This window comes from Geotrypetes seraphini, chromosome 3, assembly GCF_902459505.1.
Source record: "Geotrypetes seraphini chromosome 3, aGeoSer1.1, whole genome shotgun sequence".
NCBI lineage: Eukaryota > Metazoa > Chordata > Amphibia > Gymnophiona > Dermophiidae > Geotrypetes > Geotrypetes seraphini.
The window spans coordinates 336,309,408-336,329,056 of NC_047086.1; the positions used below are offsets into that span (position 1 = coordinate 336,309,408).

Here is a 19,649-nt window from a genome sequence, read left to right on the forward strand (position 1 = left end):
CTGACACAATCGGGGCAAAAGGGAGCCCAAGCCCTCTTGCCCCGCCGACTCCCCAACTCCCCGACAATATCGGGCCAGGAGGGAGCCAAAACCCTCCTGGCCACGGCGACCCCCTACCCCCACCCCGCACTACATTACGGGCAGGAGGGATCCCAGGCCCTCCTGCCCTCGACGCAAACCCCCCTCCCCCCAACAACCGCCCCCCCAAAGAACCTCCGACTGCACCCCCCAGCCGACCCGCGACCCCCCTGGCCGACCCCCACGACATCCCCACCCCCTTCCCCGTACCTTTGTGTAGTTGGCCGGACAGACGGGAGCCAAACCCGCCTGTCCGGCAGGCAGCCAACGACGGAATGAGGCCGGATTGGCCCATCCGTCCCAAAGCTCCACCTACTGGTGAAGCCTAAGGCGCCTGGGCCAATCAGAATAGGCCCGGGAGCCTTAGGTCCCTCCTGGGGGCGGGGCCTTGGGCACATAGTCGGGTTGGGCCCATGTGCCTCAAAATCAGGAAGTAACTTCAGAGATGGGCAGGATCGAGACTGGCAAAGCCTTTAGCAATTTGGCAAAAGGGAAGAACCCATTGGATCTGGCTTTGTTATTGCCAGCTGGTTTAACAGGGACAGGACCGAAGGCAGGACTGCTCACAATCCGGATGTGCCACAGGACTCGGCGTTCACTCCCTCTGTGACGGTTCATCTTCTGCCAGTGACGTACTAAGCGCGCATGCGCAGTCGTGCGGCCACAGCACTACAGAAAAGGGATCAGAGAACACGGGTCGCTAGTGCGCATGCGCGGGCTAGCATTTTATTATTTAAGATTCTTTGTGTTTATTTGGCTATCAAGATCTATTGCTTTGCTTTAACTGTTGGTGGTCTTTATTGCCCCTCAGGCCTTGGTTAACTGCTCACTGGCCCTAAAAGCAACCCCTGCTGTTTCCTAAAAGACTTCCATTTTTCTGGTCTAAATGCATTTTAAAATAATGGATACCCATCTTAATTAAGCTAAAACCCGGATCCTAACTCCCACTATCTGCATTACTCACACGACGAAGAGCCAGCTCTGATCCAAACGCCTTTTTGCTTCCTTTTGGTTGTGACCTCCTTTCTTTACACCGGAAATAATTGCGGTTTCATGGTTCTAGCTGGAAGTTTAGGTGAACGGGAATTATGGCGAATTGTTTTTTCCCGGGGCATATTCTGTTGAAGGGAGTAATTTCTTTTCTTGTTATATAGTGTGAAGAATTCGGAGATCTATGGAGTCCCGGTTTTTCCTAGTCTGTTTTCGGGCCGTTCTAATGTTTGTAATAGTGTCTTTTTTTAGGTAGAGTTGTTGATGTTTGATTACTGGCATTTACATTTATTATGAAAAGAAACTTTTATTCAAAACCAACCACAATCGCCTTAGCCCGTAGCGAACATATGCTCCGGAGCTCTAAAGTGTTCGGGTGCCGGCTTCCCTTCTCTTTCCCCCCCCCCCTGACATAACTTCCGGTTTCGGAGGGAAGAGAAGGGAAGCCGGCACGCACTTTAGAGCCCCGGAGCATAAGTTCGCTAGGGGCTAAGGCGTAAAATCTCCAAGCCGGCTTTTTTTTTTTTTTTTTTAATGTTGAGCAGCAGCGGCAGCAGCAGAATTTAGCTGGGCGGTCATCTAATTACCCGGGCGGACCGCCCGGCTGAAAGGCCCTAGGGAAAACACTGCAGATAGACAATATATATTGAAGAGGGAGGAGCAACATGTGCAGAAAGAAGCATTCATTCATTCCTAGAGAATTTTTCTAGGACTCTTTTGGGCTCTGTGAGAGTAGATCCAAACTGGTGCCATCAGGGGTGGTATTGCATGTGTGGCCGACTTTACCCTGTTTATCCATGGAGAAACAGTTTTGTTTGGAAAAAAAAACCTGATGCTTAAAATTGTATGTTCTATGTAAATGAATAAAATAAGATGGTGTTAATTGTTTGAATGCTGACTCTGTTAAGGTATTATGAAGTAGTTGGACTAATTAGGCATGCTTTATTGTTTATTTCTTTTTGTGTGTGTGTGTGCCTATTACAGATGAAGCAAATTCACAATATATAATAGTTACCTTATTTATTGTTTTATTCATATTTGATTGTTTTCTGTAGTGACTTGTCTTTTTCTGAAACACTTGTGGGGTGTTAAATTTGACATGTCAACAAATACAACAAAAATGTATATAAGAAACTAAAGGGGACTATCTTTTTTATTTTATTAGTCATAGTGAGGACCCCAGAAAATATTAAAAGAACCTATGCTTTGGCGCTAAATGAACAAAAAGCCAATACTTCTGTGGCATCAAACAGATGTTCATTGCAGGCAAAAGAAAAGAAGGAATTTGGATAATCTGTGTGGGAGCATTTGAAAGCCTTCATGTATGCTCAGAAGGAGAGCTCTTTGAAAGAAAGCTGTAGAAATCTGATCCATGCTTCAGAGCTTTCACTCCATTAGTGATTAAGAGAAAATTGATTTATATGTGCACTGTTCCAAAAGCAGGCTGCATTCCAACTATCACCTGCATTTGTGTTATTGTAATGCTATTTTAAGTAATACCTGCATATCCTTAAAACCCAGCTCGTGAAGTGTCTTCTCATCATAATCTGTGGTAAGTTCATGACCAGATGAAATCATTCTCACAGGTCCCATGAGGCCTCCTAGAACCAAAAGCACACAAAGATTTTATAAGAGAATTTTCCATGCATTGATACCTTCACTGCTGAGAATAATTTTGTCACACAATAGGCAATAACGACTGCAATGTTTTATTACAAAATAAGGAAAGCAAAAAAATTTTATTTCTAGCATTTAATGGGTAAAAAGAATAATACAGAAAAGGATATGTAACCAACCCTCCCCCCAATATAGCATTCATGATTACATTTTACAAATACATTAATCCTTGCATTACAAAGCTCGTTTTTCCAACTAAAAAGGAAATGGAAATCCTTACAAGTTCTTTAAATAATCTCCTTTGCTTAATTTAAAAAAAGGTTTGTTTTAAAGATTATATTGCAGCAGATATTGTGTACAATTTACCATCAGAAGTCTAATGCATCAAGCAGGAAGTACAGTTTAATTTGAAATTCCAGGTCCCAGGCTGCTGAGGCAAACTTTAGGGCATCATTTTATACATTCTGCAGTAGTTCTATGCACATTTATATAGATTTGCATGCAGCTGTGAATTTCTTGAAAATTTTTACTTAATTTTTGTTTTCCTTTAAGTAAAGTGGTGTGGTATTCATGTAGGATCACTTTTAAAAGGTAATAAATAGAAATAAAGCAAAACATAGGAACAGAAAAAGCACAGTTACTTACCGTAACAGTTGTTATCCAAGGACAGCAGGCAGATATTCTCACACATGGGTGACATCACCGATGGAGCCCCGCAGCGGACAGCCTCGAAAGCAGACTTGCTTGAAGATCTTTAAGAGTTTCTGAGTGCTGCATCGCGCATGCGCGCGTGCCTTCCCGCCCGAACTAGGGAGCACATCTCCTGTGAGGATCCTCAGTTCAGATACCTAGCTAAGAAGCCAACCAGGGGAGGTGGGTAGGTTGTGAGATTATCTGCCTGCTGTCCCTGGATAACAACTGTTACGGTAAGTAACTGTGCTTTATCCCAGGACAAGCAGGCAGCATATTCTCACACATGGGTGACCTCCAAGCTAAGCAGAAAGGGATGGAGTGTTGGCAATTTAAGAAAAAAGATTTTGCAAAACAGACTGGCCAAAATGGCCATCCCTCCTGGATAAGCTATCCAGACAGTAATGAGAGGTGAACGTATGAACCGAGGACCAAGTGACAGCTTTGCAGATTTCCTCAATAGGAGTTGATCTGAGGAAAGCTACAGATGCCGCCATAGTTCGAACTTTATGGCCCGTGACTCGACCCTGCTGAGGTAGACAAGCCTGAGCATAGCAGAAAGAGATATAAGCAGCCATCCAGTTGAAAATGGTTCGCTTCGAGATAGGACGTCCCAACCTATTCGGATCAAAAGAGATGAAAAGTTGAGGAGCTGTTCTGTGAGGTTGAGTGCATTGCAAGTAGAAAGCCAAAGCACGCTTGCAGTCCAAAGTATGAAGTGCCACTTCTCCAGGATGAGAATGAGGTTTAGGAAAAAACACTGGCAGAACGATAGATTGATTGATGTGAAAATCTGAAACAACTTTAGGCACAAATTTTGGATGAGTACAGAGGACCACCTTGTCATGGTGGAAAACTGTGAAAGGTGGGTCCGCAACCAAAGCTTGCAACTCACTGACTCTTCGAGCAGACGTGAGGGCAATGAGGAAAACCGCCTTCCAAGTGAGATACTTGAGATGAGCTTTATCAAGTGGTTCAAATGGAGGTTTCACTAGTTGAGTCCACTTTGTTAGGAACTGGACTACTTTTTTCGGGAAGAACAAGCTCTACAGAAGAGATGGACTGCACCTTAGCACAGCTGGGACGAGGATCTGGCACACAACATCCAGAATGTCATAGACTTGGCTTTAAACTGAGGAAAAGGGGAAAGCCGATAGTCAATCTGACCTCGACACATCGGACATCAGTACCAGACAATGATACTGAACTGGGACATTATAAAGGAGGACTCGGGACTGAGTGTGTATGTTTTGAAAAAGGACCTAAGGACGCATTGCAGGGACCAAGGGCTCAAATGGAACTGGTAAGCGGCACCAACAAAGAACAACAGGAGCCAGAGGGACAAAGACATTGTGAAAAAGAGCCCGGAACTGAGTGGGAATTAAGGGAGCAAGAGGTGCAGGGGAAACATGTTGAGGACATCACAGACACACAACAGGAGGAGGATGACCGAGATGAAGCTCGGGGGCTGGCGAACCACGAGGAGGACTGCAGGAGACCCAAAACACGAGGTAAACCAAAAGAGATGGCAAAAAACTGGGTCTTAAACTGCCTATACACAAATGCTAGGAGCCTAAGGGCCAAAATGGGTGAACTGGAAATCATTGCCAGCAAAAAGAACCTGGACATAATTGGAGTCACAGAAACGTGGTGGACTGAGGACAATCAATGGGATGTAGCCATACCAGGGTACAAACTTTACAAGAGAGACAGGACACATAAAAAGGGTGGAGGAATAGCGCTGTACATAAAAGACTCCATCCCCTCAGCCAGGATGGAAACAACAGTACGGGTGGATGGCTTGGAATCACTATGGGTTAAGCTACAGGGAGGAACTAGGGCAGACATTAAATTGGGTCTGTACTACCGCCCACCTGGACAACCGGAAGAAATCAACCAGGACATGGAGGCTGAACTGAGGCAGGTATGCAGAAGCGGAAATGTGGTGGTGATGGGGGACTTCAACTATCCTGGGATAGACTGGAGTATCGGACACTCAAACTGCGCAAAGGAGACCAAATTCCTAGAGGTCACGAGAGACTGTTTCATGGAGCAACTGGTCACGGAACCAACACGGGGCGATGCCACTCTTGACCTAATCTTCAACGGACTAGGGGGGCCAGCAAAAGAAGTGGTGGTATTAGCCCTGCTAGGTAACAGCGATCACAACACGATCCAGTGCAAAATAGAAATTGGATCATCAAAGGGGAAAAGAACCACAACGACAGCACTCAACTTCAAAAAAGGAAATTATGATGCCATGAGGGAAATGGTGGGAAAGAAACTCCAAGGCAACATAGGGAAGATGGAATCCGTAGAAAAAGCCTGGACCTTACTCAAGGGGACTGTGCACGAAGCGCAAAACTTGTACATCCCCAAGTTCAGGAAAGGGTGCAAAAAAAATAGAACAAAAAACCCAGTGTGGATAACAAATGCAATGAAGAAGGCGATAAGTGACAAAAAAGCATCATTCAGAAAATGGAAAAAAAAACAAACAGAGGAGAACCAAAAAGTGCACAAAGAACACCAGAAGGAGTGTCACCGAGTGGTTAGAAAAGCAAAAAGGGAATACGAAGAGAGACTGGCAGAAGAAGCAACAAACTTCAAGTCTTTCTTCAGATACGTCAAGGGGAAGCAACCGGCAAGAGAAGAAGTGGGACCATTGGATGATGGAGATAGAAAGGGAGTAGTAAAAGAAGAGAAAGAGATAGCTGACAAGTTAAATGAGTTCTTCACGTCAGTCTTCACGAGGGAGAATACAACCAACATTCCGGAACCCGAGGAAATCGTAATAGGAGACCAAAATGATAAGCTAGTCAATTTAGAGGTAAGCCAAGAGGATGTACTCAAGCAGATAGACAGACTAAAGAGCGACAAATCGCCAGGTCCGGACGGCATTCACCCAAGAGTACTCAAGGAACTAAAAAACGAAATAGCGGAGCCACTTCGACAAATATGCAACCTATCCCTAAAAACCGGAGAGATCTCGGAGGACTGGAAAATAGCAAATGTCACGCCCATCTTTAAGAAGGGCTCAAGGGGCGACCCAGGAAACTACAGGCCAGTGAGCCTGACCTCAGTCCCGGGAAGGATGATGGAGGCACTGATTAAGGACAGCATCTGTGAACACATCGAAAACAATGGGCAGCTAAAACCGAGTCAGCATGGCTTCTGCAAGGGTAGGTCATGCCTCACAAACTTATTGTATTTCTTTGAGGGAGTGAACAGCCAGGTGGATAAAGGGGAATCTATAGATATCATATACCTCGACTTCCAAAAAGCCTTCGACAAGGTACCACATGAGAGACTGCTCAAAAAGATATGGAACCACGGGGTGCAAGGGGAGATCCATCGATGGATCAAAAACTGGCTGGCAAACAGGAAACAGAGGGTTGGCGTAAAGGGCCATTACTCGGACTGGAAGGGGGTCACGAGCGGAGTTCCGCAGGGGTCGGTGCTGGGACCGCTCCTGTTCAATATCTACATAAACGACCTGGAAGCGGGAACCAAGTGTGAGGTCATTAAATTTGCAGATGACACCAAACTATACAGCAGGGCTCAAACGAGGGAAGACTGCGAAGATCTCCAAAAGGATCTAACGCAGCTGGAAAAGTGGGCGGAAAAATGGCAAATGAGCTTCAACATAGGGAAATGCAAGGTCATGCACGTGGGGAAAAAGAACCCGATGTTCACTTACAAAATGGGGGGAACACCACTAGGGGTCAGTAACCTGGAAAGAGACCTGGGAGTGATGGTAGACGCAACACTGAAGGCATCGGCGCAGTGCGCCACGGCCTCAAGGAAAGCAAACAGAATGTTGGGTATCATTAAGAAGGGTATCACGACCAGGACGAGGGAATTCATCATGCCGCTGTATCGTGCAATGGTGAGGCCGCATCTGGAGTACTGTGTCCAGTACTGGTCGCCGTACCTCAAGAAAGACATGGCGGTACTTGAGCGAGTACAGAGAAGAGCAACTAAACTGATAAAGGGAATGGAAAATCTCCCATATACCGACAGATTAAAGCAGCTAGGACTTTTCTCCCTGGAGAAGCGGAGACTTAGAGGAGACATGATAGAGACCTTCAAGATCCTGAAGGGCATAGAAAAAGTTGACAGGGACAGATTTTTCAAATTATGGGGCAACACAAGTACAAGGGGGCACTCGGAAAAATTGAAAGGGGACAGGTTTAGAACAAACGCTAGAAAATTCTTTTTCACTCAGAGGGTGGTGGATACATGGAACGCGCTTCCAGAGGCTGTGGTAGACAGGAACACATTAAATGGTTTCAAAGAGGGTTTGGATAGATTCCTAGAAGAAAAAGGGATTGAGGGGTATAGAAAGATATAGACCACTACTCAGGCAATGGGCTTGATGGGCCACTGCGGGAGTGGACCGCTGAGCAGGATGGGCCTATGGTCTGCCTCAGCGGAGGCAACTTCTTATGTTCTTAAAACCACGTTGAGATCCCAAACCACCGGAGGCGGTTTAAGAGGAGGATGAACATTAAAGAGTCCCTTCATAAATGCAGAGAAAGGTTTCCCATCGAGAGGCTGATGAAAAGCAGCAATAGCACTAAGATGGACTCGGATAGATGTAGACTGAAGTCCAGATTGCGATAAGTGAAGTAAATAGTCCAAAACAGAAGCCAAGGATGTAGACATAGGCTTCATCTGAAGTGTGGAACACCAAGCAGAAAATCTAGTCCATTTCTGGCAATAACACTGTCGAGTGGATGGCTTTCTGGAAGCAACCAAAGTATCTTGAACAGACTGAGAAAAATGCGAGGAGTCTGTCAGGCAGAAAGGAACCAAGCTATTAAGTATAGAGACTGCAGATTGGGATGAAGTAAAGAGCCTTGACTCTGAGTAAGCAGAGAGGGAAAAATCGGTAGAAGCAGAGGCTCCCTGGTGCTGAGTTGAAGTAGAAGGTACCATGGTTGTCTGGGCCACCGAGGAGCTATCAGAATCATGGTGGCATGATCTTTCTTGAGTTTGACAAGAGTCTTTAGAATCAGTGGAAATGGAGGGAAGGCATAGAGAAACTGACCCGTCCAATCCAAGAGGAAAGCGTCCGCCTCCAGACGTTGGAGAGAGTACATTTGAGAGCAAAAGCAAGGTAGCTTGTGGTTGAGAGGGGACGCAAAAAGGTCTACCTGTGGAGTCCCCCATCGAGTAAATATTTGACGCAGCATGGGGGAATTGAGTGTCCATTCGTGAGGTTGCAGAAGACAACTCAAGTTGTCCGCTAGACAGTTGTGTTGAACCTGAATATAGACAGCTCTGAGAAAGATGTTCAGATGAATTGCCCAATGCCACAGATTCAGAGCCTCTTGACACAGGAAGTGAGAGCCCGTACCCCCCTGTTTGTTGACATAATACATGGCCACCTGGTTGTCCTTCGGACAAGTACCACTCTGTCGTGAAGAAGGTGTTGAAAAGCTTTGAGAGCATTGAAAATCGCTCTGAGTTCCAACAGATTGATATGACAAAGGCGGTCCGGCAAAGTCCAGAGACCCTGGGTACGGAGGCCGTCCACATGGGCCCCCCATGCATAGGTTGACGAGTCTGTTGTGAGAACCTTGTGATGAGGAAGAATGTGGAACAGCAAACCTCTGGAAAGATTGGAAGAGAGCATCCACCAGTGGAGAGACCGCTTCAACAAAGGAGTTACTGTAATTTGTCGGAAAGGCGGGTCTGTAGCTTGTTGCCATGAGATGCCAGGGTCCACTGAGGAATACGAAGGTGGAGTCTGGCAAAAGGAGTCACATGAACCGTAGAAGCCATGTGGCCGAGCAGAACCATCATTTGTCTTGCAGAAATCGATGGAACGCGAGACACCTGATGACAAAGGGGAATGAGGATATCTCGACGTGTTGGAGGTAGAAATGCTCTTAGCTGGACAGTGTCTAGAGTGGCCCCGATGAACTGAAGAGACTGAGATGGGGTCAACTGGGATTTGAGAAAGTTGATTTCGAATCCCAGACTCTGGAGGAACACAATAGTCTGTTGGGTAGCTGCAATAACCCCTTGAGAAGAGGGAGCTTTGATAAGCCAGTCGTCCAGGTACGGAAAAACCTGAAAACCCTGAGAACGAAGAGCAGCAGCCACTACCAACAGACATTTTGTAAAAACTCTGGGGGAGGAGGCGAGTCCGAAAGGAAGAACTCTGTACTGAAGATGAAGATTCCCCACCTTGAATCGAAGATATTGACAAGAGGTCGGATGAATGGGGATATGAGTGTAAGCCTCTTTGAGATCCAGTGAGCACATCCAATCTCCCTGATCCATTAGGGAGTACAAGGTCGGCAATGAGAGCATGCAAAATTTCTCTTTGACCAGAAATTTGTTGAGGGCTCTGCAATCCAGGATGGGTCGCAAGTCCCCCATCTTCTTTGGAACCAGAAAGTAACGGGAATAAAAACCCCGGTTCCGCTGAGGGAGAGGAATCTCCTCGACAGCTCGAAGGAGAGCCTGAGCTTCCTGGAGAAGAAGGGGAAATTGCGAGGACCTGGAAAGACACTCTCTTGGAGGGTGATCTGGAGGAACTTGAAGCAGGCGCAGAGAGTATCCCTCTCGGAGAATGGTCAGAACCCAGAGATCCGAAATGATGTTTTCCCACTGGGAATAAAAATGGGAAAGATGACCTCCAATGGGTAGAAGAGAATTCGGATGAAGGGAGGTTGGAATGCTCAAGCTGGGAACGTCAAAAAGACTGAGCCGGCTTGGTGGCCGCAGGAGTTTGAGCCTTCTGTTGATGCTGATGTTGCTGAGGGCATCTAGGAGGAGGTCTGGAGAAAGCTGGCATCGTTTTCTGAGGTTAATGACATTGTGGCTGTTTATAAGCCCGAGCTTGGGTCAAATCAAAGATGCAAAAGAGCGCTCATGTTCCGAGAGGAGCTTGGTGGCAGCTTCAATGGAGTCATCGAAAAGTTCATTCCCTTGACAAGGCAAGTTTGCAAGACGATCCTGCAGATTTGGATCCATATCAACTTTTCGCAGCCAGGCAAAGCGACGCATGGCAACTACAAAAGCAAAGACTCTTGAGGAAAGTTCAAAAGCATCATAGGATGCTTGCAACATGAAAAGCCTCAATTGCGATAGAGTTTGGAAGATTTGTTTAAACTCTTGAAGACGTGGCTTGGAAAGGTCCGGATAGAAGGAAGGCAGCACCTTCAGAAAATGATTGAAGTAGGTGGTAAAAACATAGTTATAATTGAGAATTCTGTTAGCCATCATGGAGTTCTGGTACAATCGGCGGCCAAATTTATCCATGGTCCGACCCTCCCTGCCAGGTGGAACAGCAGCAGAAAGTTTAGAAGGATGAGCTTTCTTCAGAGAAGACTCCATCACCAAAGACTGATGGGATAATTTAGATTTTTCAAATCCCTTGCAGGGCACAGTGTGGTATCGAGACTCCAATTTGGAAGGAATGGCCATGATGGAATAAGGAGTTTCCATGTTCCCCATGAAGGTTTGTTTAAGGACTGGAGTCATTGGCAACCTCAAGGTCTCCTTAGGTGAATGAGGCAGCTCCATGTCAGCCAAGTATTCTGGGGTGTACTTGGAGTCAGAATGTAAATCCAATTGAAGAGCCTTCCCCATATCAAAGCCTTCCCCATATCAAAAACAAATTTGGCGAAGGAAGAGGACTTCGAGGTCGAAGCATCCTCAGGAGAGGCAGAACGAGACCGAGGAGCCATCGAGTAGGATGGAGAAGACTCCCTGGAATATTGAGATAAGGGCTCCGAGTCCAAACGCACCGTGACTAAAGAAGCTGCACTGCCAAGCTGAGGTGGAGTTAAGGAGTGCCTGCGCTTTAAACTTCGACAGCGAGGTCCTCGGGGTTCGAGGCATGGAATGCGTCAAGGCAGGAGGAGACGAGTCCCGCAAAAGAGGCTTCGATGGAGGGGTCCCCGATCTTGATGGTCTCAGAGATTAAGTTGTCGAGGCACCTCGATGATGAGACCGGTGTTTCAATTTAGAGAAAGGCTCAGGATATAGCGAAGAGGAAAGCTTCGGATCCTTAGGCGTCTTGGAAGCAAGGTGCATCGAATGCTTCGATCGATGTTTTGACCGAGGCAACGGAGACATCAATGGAGGTTCCAGCGAAGAATCAGTTGAAGAAACACAGGTAGGCTTCCGAGACCTGCCCCGAGGCACCTTCACAGGAGGCTCAGACTGCTGGCCAGGCTGGTCTACAGGGAGCAGGGTTGAGGACGGAACCAGTTGAGCCACTATTGAGGAAATTTGAATGGTTAAGATGGACTTAAACATATCCTCAAACATCGGCACCGAGACAAAGGGATCAGGTCTCGTAGGTGCAAGCAGTGCGCTCCAAGGAGGGTGACCTCGAAGATGATTATTCCCGAGACTTGGAGGCACACTTAGCTGAAGGTCTTGAGGAGGCAGATAACCCGGAAGGTACGGATTGCGGAGCCTGAGACTCTGGTGACTTCTTAGGTACGGCACCTGAAAGACAAGCAGGAGACTTACCCACAGGAGCAGACTTCAAGGAAGGAGCCGACGAGGCCTTCAAGACTGAAGACGCCGAGGTCTTCAAGGTCGAGGCCAGTGCCAGAGTGGAGGGCGAGGTCTTCAACCCAGAGACGACCCCCGAAGTCGAAGTTGTCCCCGAGGTTGAGGCCGAGGTCTTTTCGGGCTCCATGTTTCCAAAAAGTTGGACAAAGCAGTCACAACGACGATGAAAAGCCTGAGGTTGTAGGGACAGGCAGCGATTACAATCTTCAGGGCAATGTCCGGGCCCTAAACAAACCATACACTGACTATGAGGGTCGGTGATGGAAATTGTCCTGCCGCACTGGTAACAATGTTTAAACCCGGTTAGAGGAAGGGACATAGAAAAAATAAAGTCCGTAGCAAGAAAGGTGTAGGTTTGGGCCTAGGCCCAAAGCCCTCGCACCCGACGGCAAAAACAAAGAAACACACAAAAAAATATATATATATATAATTTTTTTTTTTTAGTACTGTTATATCAAAAAGAAAACGCGAACACAGTGACCATACGTAAATAAAGCCGCGGTGAAGAGAAGGCACAACGCTGCAGAGCTAAGACGAACAGGTCTTCTAAGCTCCGTGGAAATCATTGAACTGAGGATCCTCACAGGAGATGCGCCCCCTAGTTCAGGCGGGAAGGCATGCGCGCATGCGCGATGCAGCACTCGGAAGCTCTTAAAGATCTTCAAGCAAGTCTGCTTTCGAGGCTGTCCGCTGCGGGGCTCCGTCGGTGACATCACCATTGTGTGAGAATATGCTGCCTGCTTATCCTGGGATAATAAGATACTTTTTCTATTAGACTCACTCAATACATTTTTTTATTTATTAATGTTTTTAGGAGTCTTTCAAGACAAACTTCAAATAAGCTACTAATAAGCACAGTTACTTACCGTAACAGGTGTTATTCACGGACAGCAGGCAGATATTCTCACTGATGGGTGACATCACCGACGGAGCCCCGGTACGGACACTTCAAGAACTTTAAAAAGTTATTGACGCCCGCACCGCCCATGCACGAGTACCTTCCCGCCCGACGTAGGCGCGCGGTCCCTCAGTTAAGATAAGCCAGCTAAGAAGCCAACCCGGGGAGGTGGTTGGGTTGTGAGAATATCTGCCTGCTGTCCCTGGATAACATCTGTTACAGTAAGTAACTGTGCTTTATCCCAGGACAAGCAGGCAGCATATTCTCACTGATGGGTGACCTCCAAGCTAACAGAGATGGGATGGTGGGAAAGTTGGCCAAAGAAATACAATTGGAAAACATAATGGCCGAAGTGCCCATCCCGTCTGGAGAAAAAAACAGACAATAGTGAGAAGTGAGAAATGAACTGAGGACCAGGTGGCAGCTGTACAGAATTCCTCGGTAATGTAACTATAAGGAAAACAACAAAAGCTGCCAGAACTCAAACTTAAGGTCTGGGATACAGTATCCCATGCCAGGCCAGTCTGAGTAAAAAAGAACGAGAGGGAGGCAATCAGCCAAGTGAAAATAGTTCTCATGAACATAGGATATCCAAACTGAGTTAAATGAAAAGAAAGGTTGGAATAAAATCACAGTGGCTCTGCCCTGCGTAACCAGGAGGCCAAATAATACTGATAGGACAAAACAGATAAAGCCAGGATCCACGTAGAGGAAAACGAGGTGCAGGAAACAACACAGACAGAAGAACTGGCTGAGCAGAATGAAAATAGTATAAGATACCGTGGACATGAACACAGAAGCACCTTGCCTTGATGAAAGACTGATAAAGAAGAAGCTGGTAGCAGGGCATGAAACTCACCGATCCCTCTGGAAGAGATGAGAGACAGAAGGAAAAACCACTTTCCAGCTAATAAACTCAAGTGGAGTTGATGCCATTGTTATAAATGCCATTCTAACAAATCTAGTAGTGAACTCAAGACAGATCAACCAACATACACTATTTTTCAGTGGTAAGAAATGTACTGTTTTATGGGATGTCAGCAAGACCTTTGAAGACAAACTTCAAAAGATTCTTAAGATCTTCATTCATCCCCTATGGCTTTATGAATAGTCATTTAGATTAATTATTGTATATATAAGATAATAACTTAGCTTTTTTCTTTTATTTCTTTTTAAATTCTTTTTTCTTTTTTCTATTAAATGTATTGCATTGCTTTCTCTAGCGGTCAGCATATATCGCTCCCCTGCCGACGCGTTTCGCCTATCTTTGTCAAGGCATGGGGTCTGCCCTTCTGAAGTATAAGGCTATGGTGCACTTCTGTTTCCTAGCAGAGAAGGTCTGGTTCCTTTCTCTCTCCCTGCAGGAGGAACCCAGCAGGGAGAGAGAAAGGAACCAGACCTTCTCTGCTAGGAAACAGAAGTGCACCATAGCCTTATACTTCAGAAGGGCAGACCCCATGCCTTGACAAAGATAGGCGAAACGCGTCAGCAGGGGAGCGATATATGCTGACCGCTAGAGAAAGCAATGCAATACATTTAATAGAAAAAAGAAAAAAGAAGTTAAAAAGAAATAAAAGAAAAAAGCTAAGTTATTATCTTATATATACAATAATTAATCTAAATGACTATTCATAAAGCCATAGGGGATGAATGAAGATCTTAAGAATCTTTTGAAGTTTGTCTTCAAAGGTCTTGCTGACACCCCATAAAACAGTACATTTCTTACCACTGAAAAATAGTGTATGTTGATTGTTATAAATGGTCATACGTGGATATTTTTCGAGTAAGAATTTATATTTTTCTTAGTTAACATTCCTTTTTCAAAATGTAAAGTAACCCAATCAAAAATTTCCTTCATCAGCGGGCCTACTGGATCTCTAGGAAAGGGGCGGTAAGCTGTAATATCTGATAGTTGACGAGTGGCTTCATTTAGGTAGTATTCTTTATCTAGGATGACTGTAGCCCCTCCTTTATCCGCTCTTAATATCATACAGTCTCGTTTTTCTTTTAATTGAATAAGTGCTTGATGTTGATTATAGGTTAAATTATATGACATCCGCTGTTTATTGAATGACTTCTCATATGTGGAGATCCCTGCTAGAACTAAATCTTGAAAAGTTTCCACCGCTGGGTCCATCGGGCCCGGGGGATTCCATCTAGATTCAGATTTGCATATGGACTCATCGTCTTCAGTATTCATAACTTCTTTGTCAGAAAAAAATATTTTTAGTTATATTTTTCTCAAAAATTTAAAGAAAAACACAAGTCACAAGTGGTGACTCAATTGATACACCTTCAACCAAAAGTTCGGGGGACGATGCACGAACGGCAAGAGGAAGTCGCCCAAGGGGAAGATCCAGAGGAGCCCAGTGGGGCAGAGGCAAATCTCTGACCAACGGGAATATTAACAGTGGTTAATATTTCTAAAGTCAGCTTGACGAAAGATCAGAGGGAAGTGCTGGAGCTGGGACTTGGTTATGTGATCTGCCAACGTCCGGATTTTTTCCAATTAAAGTTGTTTTTCTTTAAATTTTTGAGAAAAATACAATTAAAAATATTTTTTTCTGACAAAGAAGTTATGAATACTGAAGACGATGAGTCCATATGCAAATCTGAATCTAGATGGAATCCCCCGGGCCCGATGGACCCAGCGGTGGAAACTTTGAGATTTAGTTCTAGCAGGGATCTCCACATATGAGAAGTCATTCAATAAACAGCGGATGTCATATAATTTAACTTACAATCAACATCAAGCACTTATGCAATTAAAAGAAAAATGAGACTGTATGATATTAATAGCGGATAAAGGAGGGGCAACAGTCATCCTAGATAGAGAATACTACCTAAATGAAGCCACTCGTCAACTATCAGATATTACAGCTGAAGGGACACGTATCATATACCTTGGTAGTTTTCCTTAGAATATGTTTTGAAGCTGTAAGAAAACCAGACCTGTTTGTTTTTCCTTCTCTGAAACTAATACAAGGACATTTATGTTTGATAAGATGTGTGTTATCTTGTTGTGAAGTGACTTCAATTGTTTTTATAAAGCCATATTTGCAAACTGCTTTAGATTAGGGGCTCTGCTGGCCAAGGCTTTTCTGACCTTTTGGACTCCAGTCTTGAGATAGAAAAAATGCTGATGTGTTTAAAGTTTCATGTGACCTCTGTCCATATATGGTTTGTGTTTACGTCACATGCTGACACATGCTGACAACACTGATTCATGTAGAATGATATAAAAGATGTAAAGCTCACAATAAAATTGGACATGTTTGAAAGATGATTTCTGGTCTTTAAGATGTGTCCCCAGGTACCTGGCTTCCAAATGACAGATACAGAGAAAGTATGGGGCAGGAATTGGGACCTAATCCTTTTTAGTTGGGGGCATGCCCGGGATGGGCAGATGATATCACTGATATTTTGTGAGTATTTCTGAATTTTTTCTGTTCTTTTAATACTCACTAGGTATTGGTGACCTGTACCCACCCTTTATTTTAAGTTCAAGCTTTGGGTTCTATTATGGAGTTTTTTGGGGAAACATCTCGGGGCACTTTCGGTAAGCGCCCCTCGTGAATATAAGCAGCTGCCATTCTTTCGGGAAGAATGAGATTATTTATAGAACCCCCCTGCCCACTCTGTCATTTGTGAGGTTAAAAATTTTATAGAGTATAAGATTTTATTGTCTCTTATTACTGTACCTCGCTTATAAGGTAAGATAAGCGAATATTTTTGCATTGTTATATTGTTTTTGTAATGAGTCATAATGGCACTTAGGATTCTCCCCCTCCTAGACAGATGAGACTTGTACGGCTGTGTGTGTATGACATTCTTTCTTCAGCTCACATCTCTCTGTGTCACCAATCCTTTCCCGTATACGTTTGCACTTTGATCAGGGTCCATGCATGAATGCTTTTGCCCTTTCTCCCCCAGACTTCCCGGTTTTGGGCTTCCACTGACCCCCCTATAGTGTTTCTTTGAAGTTACTCATTCTTGTTTTTATCAAGCAGTACGGTGAGATTCCACTGCTTGTCACTTTTTCCTCCGGCATTATCAAAACCACCATCTCTTCTTACAATACGCCCATCGCTCTTGTTGTCAAAGCTGATGGCATTTCCCGTTTCGTCCTAGACTTTAGGGCTGTTAATGTTTTGGTAATTCTCATTGCACTTATGTTTCTTCCTCTCCTCCATTCCATCGGCAGCCAATTTTTTTTCTGTCATTGTCCTAAAGAAAGTTTTATTTTAGTCCCTGTTGGTGAGGCTTTTCAGCCCCTTTTTGCCTTCACCTTTAAGCAACAGTATACCTGGTGTGGAATGCCCCAGGGCTATGTTGATCCCCCTGTGGTGTTCTTCATTGTCCTCCGGACTATTCTACAGTCATGCACTGCCCCTCATGGTCCTGTCCTCATTCTGTACCTATTTTTGTGTTCCATAATTCAGGAGACCTGTCAGGCTGATAGTTTGCATCTTTTACAATGGTTGTCTGTGTGTGGTCACAAGGTGTCACGAAATAAACTGCACTGGTGTAAATCTGAAGTGAAATACCTGGGTTTTGTCCTGTCTCATGGTCAGAGGAAAATCTGCACTTTCCGCATTGCTGCTGTTCTGGGTCTGCCCCGCACAGCTACCAAGAAAGACATGCTTACTTTTCTTGATATGATTGGTCACTGTCGCCAATGGATCTCTGCTTGTTCCTTCTATGACCAGATTCTGAGACAGACCCTGGTTTCTGAAATGACTTCTCTTATCAGATGGACTCATGAAATGTTGGACATTTGAGATGTGCTTTGGTTTCGAGCTCAGGTTTGGGTCTTCCTGCTTATGCCCACATGTTTTATCTCTTTGTTTGGGACCATTGTAACACCATGAAGGGAGAACATGGCGGTAAGTTACGCTGTTGCCTTTTTTTTCTATAGTCACTCCTGTTCAAGAAAGCCCTGGCTGCTTGTGCTATGTGATAGAGATGGTTACTCCTCTGACCCTTGGTCACCCCACTACCCTTCACACTTTTCACGATGTCCAAGCCCTTCTTTTAAATGGGCTCCTGGGTCTCAAGGGTGAACAGGACAGTTTCAGTTCTTTGTTACCCCCCTCTGAACTTGATGCCTGGCGTTTGGCAGATGCACAAAGCCGCCCTTTTGGACGGACTTTGGTGCAAAGAGGGGAAACCCTGGATACCAGCTGCTAGCTCTCCCTTATTCATTGCCCAATATCATGGTATTGGTTATCGTAGTGCTCGCTCGACATTTTAACTTCTTGCTAGTGATATTTTCATTCCTGACCTTTTGCTCCTTGATACAGATATATATAGCTCTATAATTACAGCTGACACGTTTGTGAATTGAAAACAAATTGGAAAACACAATTCCTTTCTATTGTTTTAGCTGAAATTAGGATGTTGCTAATTTAAAATGTTTTTTCCAGATGTATACATAGCCATCCCAGATCAGTTTTGGCACAGATATTTCTAATGTTTTCCAAGGGTCCTCTTTATCACTGCAGAGATAGAGACGCTCCAAAGAGACATTAGCTTTATGCCTTTTTCAAATATGAGATGGTTATGATATACATTATTGTTTCTTTGTTTTGGTTTTTTTTATATCAATGTGTTTATTTGCAGAGTTAAATTCAGCCCTGCACACTTGACAGATGGAGTAATAGCTCCACCTTAAAACTTTATGTTTTGTCTGTGTCATATCTATTTGTTTTAGTTTAGTGGGTACCCCAGGATACATAACATTGGCCATTTCTAGAGCTCTTTTTCCACTTCTTACTAGTCTAACTGCGCAATGTTCTTTTACTTTTAGCTTTCATATTCTGAATATAGTTTAGTTAAGGGTTATATGTTTAAGAAAAAGCTTTATTTTATACAGCATTTATTTTGTGGTGTTCCCTACATATGATCCATTCAGTATACATTTCTGAAAACATTCAGTACATCAGTATGGTCTCTCTGAAGTGCATAATAGTTATATGCAGCACGCAAAAACATATCTTTTTGGATTGATACTTAAGAACCTTTTTGGATTGATACTTAAGAACCTTAAGTAACTGAGTATTGTTTCTCTTTTGCCATAGCTATATCAAGTAAATGAATTGGTATTGTTACATGTTGCCACATTCAGTACAGGCAACATGGTTTCTCTCTTGTTTTCTATCTCTTATTTGGATCACATTGGAGTACAGCTGCTGAATGATATTTGGAATGCTTTTCAAGCATCTCTTTTCAAGCATCTCTTTCTGTATGCACACACATCTGGCTGCTCTCCCTTTGAGATTCTCATGGGATGACCTTTCCCCGTCCCATGGGTAGACAAACCCTCAATAGTTGAGAGTAGTGATCTTCCTTTGATACAGGAGGAATACGTCCGAAAGCTCATTGAAATATTAGGGCTTGTTCAAAGAAACGTGTCTTGCACTTCTCCTTTCTCTCCACAGATTCCTACCCATTTTTTCCAGCCTGGTGATTGTCCAGAAGCTTTCCAAGGATCGGAAGCAGATGGATTTCCCTTTTGGCCTTCCCACTACTGTGATCGCTGTGACCAGGCCCGCTGCACTCACTGAGGAGTTTCCTGTTTGGATCCACGCAAGTCACTTGAAGAGGGTTAACCTAAAACCCCACAAGCAAGTCTTCCCTGCGCAGATTTCACCTCCTCCAGTGGAACAACATGATGATCTCATTGCAGCATTCTACCAACTTTATCATTCTCTTACTGGCAACGCTGCTGCTAGTTTTTCTCCCTGTATGGATCATTTCTAACTGGGTCTACAGGGATGATGTGTTTTGGGTCCACGACACTTTCTGCCCATACCCATCTGTAAATGACACTTCT

The 19,649-nt window shown here is 44.6% G+C and overlaps 1 protein-coding gene across 8 annotated transcripts in view; it reads right to left on the reverse strand.

Moving 5' to 3' along the window:
* USP34 (ubiquitin specific peptidase 34) overlaps positions 1–19,649 on the reverse strand; it is a 1,084,964-nt gene that overhangs the window by 545,158 nt on the left and 520,157 nt on the right. For all 8 annotated transcript variants that reach the window (XM_033939082.1, XM_033939080.1, XM_033939079.1 and 5 more), the window contains one exon: positions 2,569–2,669. In XM_033939082.1, coding sequence (XP_033794973.1) covers positions 2,569–2,669 — 101 coding nt within the window. The remainder of the gene's footprint in view (positions 1–2,568; positions 2,670–19,649) is intronic.